The sequence below is a fragment of the Sinocyclocheilus anshuiensis genome, unplaced genomic scaffold (genome assembly GCF_001515605.1).
Source record: "Sinocyclocheilus anshuiensis isolate Anshui unplaced genomic scaffold, SAMN03320099.WGS_v1.1 scaffold446, whole genome shotgun sequence".
Taxonomy (NCBI): domain Eukaryota; kingdom Metazoa; phylum Chordata; class Actinopteri; order Cypriniformes; family Cyprinidae; genus Sinocyclocheilus; species Sinocyclocheilus anshuiensis.
In genome coordinates, this window is record NW_015544247.1 from 2,593,211 (window position 1) to 2,603,463 (window position 10,253).

General features: G+C 34.9%; 1 protein-coding gene across 5 annotated transcripts in view; it reads right to left on the reverse strand.

The window, feature by feature from the left end:
* The window catches only part of eml1 (EMAP like 1), a 58,901-nt gene that overhangs the window by 45,315 nt on the left and 3,333 nt on the right, over window positions 1-10,253 (reverse strand). For 4 of the 5 annotated variants that reach the window (XM_016498575.1, XM_016498574.1, XM_016498572.1 and 1 more), the window contains exon 1: window positions 63-385. The exons of the other annotated variant lie outside the window; for it this stretch is intronic. In XM_016498575.1, the coding sequence (XP_016354061.1) occupies window positions 63-129 (67 nt within the window). In that variant the 5' untranslated portion in view covers window positions 130-385. Of the gene's footprint in view, window positions 1-62; window positions 386-10,253 lie in introns of those variants that run through there. 5 annotated transcript variants of the gene reach the window in all.

Consider the following 10,253-nt stretch of genomic DNA (forward strand, 5'->3'; position numbering starts at 1 on the left):
AACATGTAGATCATAAGATGGACAAGTTCTCAGACTAAACACAGAAAACATGATGAGTTTACCGTTGCAGAACTGCAGCAGTGAAGAGGTGTCATAGAGACTGCTGTAGCTGGAGAAGCCGTCCTCCATTCTCTTCCTCCCTTCTTCCCTTTCTTCGATAACTCCCTGTTACTTTCGCTGGCTGGCCACTGCAGCTCTCTGTCCATTCAACATCCAGTCTTCTTCTAGGTTCAGCCTGCCAGTGTCAATCACCATGACAACCCATTCAAGCTCGCTAACTCAGACGCTCTCCTTGAATAGGACTCCAAAAAAAGAAAGTCAAAATATTTTCCGAAGTTATAAAATGCTTGTCTTTTTGTGCACTTTTTCTTCTCCGGTTCTTTCTGTGGTGTTTTCCTGTGTGAGATCTCCAGAAGAAAAATAAGCCAGTCCAGGGCTTAAGCTCTCAGAGGAGTGTGTGCGAGTGTTGGGAGTGTGGGAGTGTGTGAGTGTTTGTGTAATGTCGAGGATACTCTGCTGAGCTTGTCTGTGAGTCCCGGTCTGACAGCGGGGACCAGACCAATCAGAGCGCAGGGGGTGGAGCCTCTCTCAAAACATAAACCCTCCCCCTCCAGCTGACTGAGACTCAACTCTGACACTGTAGGAAACAGTGCTGGAGAAATTAAGCAAGAAAAGATGACTTTGCTGCATTAGATGTGTCCTAAAATAGAAACAAGTTGGTGTGAATCGATATTTAGAGTTGGCAAAGGGCTACTATTGATTAAGGGTATTTTTGTGTGTTTTTACATGCTGATTCAGAATGTAGTTGTACTTAAACTGCACACTGGAGTAAAGAGGATTATGACTGTTTGTGGCTGAGGCTAAATCTAAGCTTCCACGTTTCATGGAAGCAGGAAAGACGATGTACTGTGAAAAACGTAAAAAAAAAAAAATCATAAACAAAAACAAACATATCTACATTATCATTCAAAAGTTTGGGGTCAGTAAGATTTTTTTTAAATGTTTCTTTTAAAAAGTCTCTTATAAGTCTCTTATACTCAGCAATGATGCATTTATTTTATTAAAAATACAGTAAAAATAGTAGCATTGTGAAATATTATACCATTTAAAATGACTGTTATTTAAATTAATATTTATTAAAATGTAATTGTTTCCTGTGTTGGCAAAGCAGAATTTTCAGCAGCCGCTACTCCAGTTACATAATTCCTCAGAAATTATTTTAATATGCTGATTTAGTCAAATAACACCTCTTATTATTATCAATGTTGAAAACAAATCTTGTGCTGCTTAATGTTTTTTGTAAACCGTGATACATCTTTTCAGGATTCTTGGATGAATAGAAAGAGCACAAATTATTTGACAAAAATTGTAACAACATAAATGTCTATACTGTCACTTTTGATCAATTTAATACATCCTAAATTAAAGTATTAATTACAATAAAAAAATCATACTGACCCTACATTTTTGAGCAATAGTAAAAAAAATCATATACATATATGCAAATATACTTATTTAAATTTTGAACTACACAAGCTACTAACAAAAGGCACCAATACATTGAAGTTATGTTGAAATATCTTTAAATAATGATGTATTATTTTTGTTTGCAATCAGAGCATTATTTACGCTCACAAAGAACTTACTAAAAATGACCGACTTAAATAGGTAGGGTTTACATGAACACTAAAACAATCAATAAAGTTAAAAATAACCACAATTTATATAACAAGGTGAAGTGATTAATGGCAATATTTGACAAAATATTTCAACAAAATGTAGCATCATAAATGAATATTTTTTCTAACCAGCTCATTTAAATGAATGACCTATTTAAACAAATTCACTCAAATTAATCAGATTTCCAAACGCTTCATATGAAATAGTAAGTGGATATTTTGGTAACACTTTATTTTAAGGTGTCCTTGTTACACATTACATGTGCTTACTATTATGATAACAATAAATTATGCATAACTGAATGCAACCCTAAGTCAAACCCTAATCCTGACCCTCACCATATAGTGAACGTAGTTCATCAATATTACTCAGTACTTAAATGTACAATTATACTGTAACAAGGACACATTAAAATAAAATGTAAGTGATATTTTTGATTATATTCCCAGTTCACTCAGCTGTAAATGCAACGCAACAAAAACAGTGACATACTCTTGAGTTTTGTCATGTTACACCACAAGTAATCAGAAAAAATAGCTACACTGCTACACTGTTTTAAAAAGCCGCTGTCATACTACTTGAAACTTTTTGTAAGTTACCCCAACACTGCAGACAGTAAAGAAATTAAGCAGTGCTTCCCACATGAGGAGGAAGGTTTTTGGGGACTTTTCCACATATGAGACACAATACATGACCTCACTTTCCACTCTTTATTCCACAATACAAACAAGCTTTTAGAGTAAAAATTTGAGCTAAACACTGACTATTCAACCCTTATCTGCCTTCAGACAGACAAAGCAGTCTGGACGACCATCAAAGAGAAACCAAGGTTGGCTGAGTGTATCTCAGTTTTGACTGTGGGTCGTCACAGGGGAAAACCTCTTTAAATTATTCAAGAGACCGGCACATACGGTAGAATATGCATAAGAATGACGACGTGGCCAATATTTACACATCTTCAAACAGACAAAACACAGTCAAATTAAAAAAAAAATAGGATAGAAAAGCTGCAAGAGCCTCTTTAAAGATTATTCTCCTGACCCCATCCCCCAACCTCAAATGATGGCAAGTGGAAGAGAGCTGTGTTAAATTGGATTTCTGGGGTTTCTGTGTTCAATTTGGCCATGGCTTTGCCTCAAAAGCCTAAAAAAAAAAATGAAATGATCCAAGGGGTGGATGATGAGACATTTTCATGTCCCACTGGTGTCTCTCTTTCTCTCTCTTGTCCCGAGGCCAGCAGTGCTGCTTGAATCTGGCATCAGAGAATCTACAGTGTTTATTCTTAGACCCCATAACAGTGCTGACACTGCCACTTCTGTCTGTCCCGCTAAAGATCAAATCAAGGATTAGCCCCAAAAGGCAGCCATCCATTTTTCCTGCATTTTTTTTTTTACATGATGTCTCTTCCTCTGAAATCATTAAAAAAGGGACCTTTGATCATGTCAATTAATTGTTTTCATATTCAGTTTGCGATTTTAATGCCGTTGCACTAGTAATACATAATATATGTTACTACATAATACATTTTTATTTTATAACAATTAAATAGAGTCAATATTTAGCATGTTCATAAAGGATTTCTGGTTTTATTTTTAGTTAGAAACAAATTGAGCCAGTGCATAACAATATAAAGTGCTCAAAAAATGTTTTGTCTTGTCCTGAATCATAATGGTAAGCCTACAGTAATGGTTTACATTTATTAGCTGTCTTCTTTGAGAAATTTCAAGCTTCTGTCATTCACCTTTCTGTGTTTAAGTCATTTCTAACTCACAGTGATTTTTTTTATTCCTAAAAACTTTGCTTCATACAGGAAACATGTTTTTAATCAAGTACAAAACAGTATAAAATAAAATAAAATACAAAACAGTGCCTATAATAGTGATTTCTACTCTGAGCTGTCGCAGCTGCTCTGATGTGGTGATCGCATGGGAAGTCGTGGCCTAATGGTTAGAGAGTTGGACTCGTAACCCAAAGGTTGGATTGTAGGTGGGGGGAGTGAATGTACAGCGCTCTCTCCCACCTTCAATACCAAGACTGAGGTGCCCTTGAGCAAGGCACTGAACCCCCAATTGCTCTCCGGGCGCCGCAGCAAAAAATGGCTGCCCACTGCTCCGGGTGTGTGTTCACTGCTGTGTGTGTGCACTTTGGATGGGATAAATGCAGAGCACTAATTCCGAGTATGGGTCACCATACTTGGCCACATGTCACGTCACTTTCACTTTCACTTTCACATGAAATGTCAAATCATCAGATGCATCCATGCATGAAGCATTTTGTCGTAAAAAAGCTGATGTAAATTTTAATATATATATGTATATATGTATATATATATATGTACACATTTAACAGCAATAGTGAAAACATTAGCAATACAGAAAAACTGTGAAACTACTCTATTCATATTGATATTCTATGATTCTCAAATTTTGATTTTCTAAGATTTCCTTTCTATTATTTGACTTTTACTGGTGACATTCTATCATTTTGCTATAGAACAGCACAAGCACTTTTTGATGATTTTTTGGCGTCGACTGCCTGCATGTTAAAATCGAGGCAAATATAGTCCAGTGGTGGTGCTGTGAGATTAGAGAGTGCACAGAACCCTGGAGAGAGACACCAGCTGGGGGAAGGGAGAGAGGCTGGGAGAAGCACTTCATCATCTCTGTGTAAGTCTGGGGATCCCTCGGGTGGCAGCCGAACAGTGCTACAGTACACCCTCCTATTGTTCTCCAATTATGCTGGCTTCACCTTTTTCATTCAAACACATATGCACACACTTAAACAAACACAAAATGATAACACATATGCATCATAAAGGAGCTTCTTGGGGATTAGTTATATCCGGCACCTGACATAGTTCCAGTTTTTTTTGTAAGGAAAATTATACGGTATAATCCAAAGACTACATTAACATTCCTGCACGTCCACATATGCTTATATTCACAGTACTTTATAACTAAGGAAGCACTGCCTCTAAACTACAGTGAGTCAAGATTATACACAAACAAAGAAGAGTAGCAATCTATCCACTGTATCCATCTGCTCCAGATAATTTTTTTATATTAAAAATAAAATAAATGTATTCAATTTTGTACAAATTTTATTTGTTTTATTCATTTTTATTTAGTTTTTTTTTTGTTAAAATTTTTGTTTTAATTACATTTTTATGCTGAAAACCAGAAAATAATTTGCCAAGTAACCTACAAATGCAAAACTACACGGCCTTGCAGATCTACATACACAGGAACCACATTTTGTGGCATTTAGTTCAAGCTAGCTATTGTTAAATAATATTACAATAATAGTATACAACAATCTGCCTACTGTACATGAAAAATGGCATTAATGTTTGCAATCAGCTGACATTTTTCCTCCTCCAGTAGAACTACAACTGCATTAATGGCATGTCATAAGCAATGTCAGGAGGTTGTGTTGATAATCTCAGGGTAATAGACCATGCCAGTGCCTGAGGTTTAGACTAAAATAGCATATGCACCTTTCTCTGCTCCAATGCCTATTAGTGAATTAACACTCACATGAAGCGCAGACTTAACCAGCTCATTAAAAGATCTTACATGTGCAAGCTTCTTATTATACAGGTGCATCTCAATAAATTAGAATGTCATGGAAAAGTTCATTTATTTCAGTAATTCAACTCAAATTGTGAAACTCGTGTATTAAATAACTTTTCCACGACATTCTAATTTATTGAGATGCACCTGTATAACAACTTATTATCATACATATTGTGAATGAATAATGACTCTTTATGAAGGGATGACATAATCCCTAGTGACACTGAAATCTCTGTACAGGTCAATTGAAAAAAAAATGCTCTAATGAAGTTGACACTTTCTGAATCTCTCTTTTCTTAGTGTTTGAAACAAAACCCTGAGCAGCTACTTTTGGATCCTAGATAATCTCATGTAAGGTTAGCCATGTTTATTATGACTCTGTCACCACCTAGCAACAGCATCGGCCCCACAGCCCTCACACAGCCATCAGTCTGAACATTTAACAGCAAAATAGATATACTTCTGTCATTAAATATCATATCACATGCAATAAAATTAGATAATGATTTATAATAACTTACATTAATACTTCATTAACCGACATTCGTAAACTATAATACGTAACAGACCATTAGTTGGCTTGATTGGCAGTGAAATGGCCCTCAGCTAAACAATGGGTAAATACCTATCAGTATTTCTTTGAAATATTAAGGTACAAGATTATTGGTATGTTGAAAATTCAGCTTTGCAGTCACAGGAATGAACTGTATTTTAAAAATATATTAAAATAGAAAACAGTTATTTTAAATTGTAATATAATTTTACAATATTACCGTTTTTACTGTATTTTTTAATTAATTAAATTCAGCCTTGGTGAAGATAAGAGTCTTCCTTGTATCCTTATAAACCACCCAAACCATTACACACACGCACACACACACACACACACACGCATTTGATAGGATAAAAAAGAATCGCAGATCCATGGTGCTTTGTTACAGTATATATATATATATAACAAAGCACCGCTATGGATCTGCGATTCTTATCCTATCAAATGCATAATTCTCCTGTCATTTCTCCCTCATATTCATAATTCTTTATGTGACTCTTTCTGTCTCACGTTCATTCTTTCTATCTATCCTACAGTTATCTGCTCCTGAACAGGGATCATCTGCTTTTGGGATTGAAATAGCACTAATGATCCAGAATTAACTGAGAATCCAGGCATCAAATGACAGAATCGCAGACAGACAGTGTGATCGATATGAGTGCAACTCACCACTGCTCTAAATCTAATCAGTTAACATCATGAGTCAAACAATGTTGGTCAAGCCACGGTGACATAATTTAAATGACATCATACACAACTGTGGTTAATTTGTCCAATGAAAGCGTCCCGGATTAATGGAAAGAAAAAGATCAGCAGAATTAGCAAATCAGTTTCCAAGTAACATTACAAGCGAGACTCATATTGCATCTTATTTCACAACTTTTGAACATTATACACATTTAATTTTGCAGTATTATTACTGTCACAATTCCACATATTCGCAACAAACAAGGCCAGGAGACCAACATTCGATCACGTAATCTACATTTCCACAAGCTTTTTATCCACTTCCGGGCCCCTGATACAGCTGGTGTGGGTGGGGACCTGGGCAGCCAGCCATGCGGCTTCCCCTGAGGCATTATTCTCCACAAACCCCGGACCACCACCTGGTCCAAGCCCTGCTCCCGTGGTCCCTGTAGTGTGGATCTTACCAGGGAGCATGGACCAACAGGCAGGTGAATGGGAGAGGGGGCAGGGACACAGAAGAATGTGAGTGCGTCTATCTGACACCCCCTACTGTTCCCATTAAGATGATGATCTCATTAAATCTTACATCAGCACTCATAAATTCACTCAAGCATCCAGCCAGCATGGTTAAAATGCACTAAATGAGCTGCAACCCCCAAATAGGATATATTTTATGCTGAATCATATGGCCAAGCAGAATCTAATATTCCAGCCGAGAAGTAAATATCTATAAATGAACTACATAAAGAAAGATAATAATGTGGATGTTGTTTTTATTAAAAGACATTCAATCTATGTGGGTTGTATGACACGTGTTTAAATGTTCTTTCGTCTGTGATGATTATATAAGAGTATGTACTCCTGCTTGCACAGCTCTGTATCCTGTGAAGCAGGGTAAACATTAATCATATCTGACTTCTGCTGCTGGATACATGGAACATCCCATCCCCCAGTTACTATATATGGAAGAACATACATGATGCTCTACATAGACCTATACAAGAACACAGAACTCTTTTCTTTTACATACATCACATCATTCATGATCTAGAATCTAGAAGAGCTTTGAAATGTAGAATATGGTTAGTTTCTATTAGCACTATGAAACTGTGCAGTTGTCACTGTACTTTCAGGATCTATTTCTACCTGTCCTGACCATTAAAATTACCTTTATTTATTATTATTATTATATTTTAAATAAGTTAAGAACAAAACAATAAAAACTAAAATTAGAATTTAGGCATCAAAGCATTATAATTAACAGTATAAAAATGGATATTAATTTTGAGATATTCTAAAGATTTAAGTGTTATTAAAGTAGTGTTTTTAGTTTAACTCATAGTCAGCATTAGATGATTGCAAAGGTAATCTAGATGTTAAAAATGGCAATATGTGCATGCACTAATAAATATCCAATACATACTGGCTGATTTGAAAAAGAAAAAAATCAAATAACAAATAACCCATACAGCACCAAAATATCATGGTATTATCATGTTATTTTTGAATGAAGCTATATTCTGTAAATTATAAAGTCCTCATATAACGTTATGTACCTTAATGGCATAATGTTACCGAAAACCTAAATCCAATAACCAGTGGTGGAAATGGCCAAAATTCACTGGGGGGACTCTAGCTTGGAAAGGAGATCCAAGTAATAATGGTAATTTTAGATGACCTTTCAGATGTATTTAATTATAAAACACTTTATAATCTATAATAACATTTATTAACAACTTATTTAATATTTTCTCTAAACCTTCTTGTATATTAAGACAAGCACCGGCAATTATGGCCAGATTAAAGATATGTTGTGTGTGAATTTGCACATTACAATATAAGCATCATTAATGACCCCCTGTGTTTACATTTACATTTAGTCATTTAGCAGACACTTTTATCCAAAGCGACTTACAAATGAGGACAATGGAAGCAATCAAAATCAACAAAAGAGCAATGATATACAAGTGCTATAACAAGTCTCAGTTAGCTTAACGCAGCACACGTAGCAAGGTTTTTTTTAATAATATAATAAATAAAAAGAAAACAGATAGAATAGAAAAAGAATAGAGCAAGCTATTGTTAGAGGTCTTTTTTTGCTTTTGTTAATTGTATAATAAATGAAAAGAAAACAGATAGAATACAAAAAGATAAGAAAGCTAGAGTTAGTTTTTTCTTTTTTAATAAAAGAAAAGATTGATTAGTGAAATTAAAGAATGATTTAATAAAAAAATGAGAATGATTAGTGTCTCTAATTGGCCTGTTTAACTAAGCCCTCAAAACACTTCTTATTTACTGGTACAGTATTGAATTATTTGTAGATTATATTTAATAGTTTACACTTTGCAAAAACGTTTGCAGTTAGATTTAATATTACATTCTTAAGGACTCTATACTTACATTTCTTTTCGGGAGCACTAGTGCTCCTAAAAAAATAGGAACAGACACCTTCTGATCAATGACAGAAATTAACCTTCCCATTGATATTTGACTCCTTAAAGGTTTTTTTTCTAACTTTATTAAATGTATGTCATCTTTTGTGGCAAAAACGTTACATTTGTAAACTTTTATCAAACATTTTAATTAAACAATAAATTCAATTAAAATAAAAAGATACAATCAGGAAGAATAAGTAACCAGTCAAATGAAATCAGCATCAACAATTCATCTTTGCATGGCACAGAAGAGCACAAATGTGGCATTAAGGAATATTTACAGAATTTTTGACAAGACTCAGAGGTGGCATTTAATGCATCTCATAATAACAATGTTATGAGATTAATGTTTTAAATATAAAGTTTTGAATATAGAAATTTAAATGATTTAAATGACTCAATTTATACTTTAAAAATGAAACTGAAACCGCCAGTAGGTGGTAGCAAGTCACTGTCTTTGTCACTGAATCATTCATTCAATCGAATCGTTCAAACGGCTGATTCATTTAGGAACGAAGCAAGTGACTCTCTTTATGAATGGGTCATTGAATCATTGACTCACTAGATTTGTTCAAAAGCAAAGATTCATTCATAAACTAAACAGCGCTGTGTCAAAGACTATAGATGCGCAGCAGCTCAGCTGTGAATTTGTTTTTGAACTATATTTTTGTTTACGAAATAGAGCAAAATAGACAACAGTGTTCCTAAAATGTAAGTCACTTAATATTAACTTTTGTATAAAATCAAAAATGTATAAAACTGTTGTATAAATTCAATTTCACATTTGCAAACTCTCTTTATAATCATTAAAAAGCTGTTACCCTTAGTTACTTCCTTAGTTCATCGCGATCTCACATTTTCAATTTTAATGAATGAAGTTCTCTACACTGCACACTGAATCTATTATTTACATCGTCTCTACACTTTGTTTGTTACAATGAATGACAAAAACTGCAGTCTGCTTTCACGATCTGTGCTGTGATCAAGCAGGACGCGCAAGGATAGAGAAGCATTTCTATTGGCTGCAGTCTGCAGGTAGGCTATTACGGCAAAAGACTCATTGCACAGCGAACCATAAACACAGCGCTACGTTTATGTGCAGAGCTGGGTTCGCTTTCGTAGCCTTTTGAATGGATAAAATACAGAAATCACTTTAATTTCCAAATAAACCTAACCAGTTGGAAATGAAACGCCATCCCCCATCGAAATTCACTCCCCGGACTCCGCCCCCTCCCAAAAAAAAAAAATTGTATTCTTCCACCAAACAATGTAGTTCCTCAGAAACAGTTGTGGTTGCAACAAAGTGGTTGCCAAGCAACACAC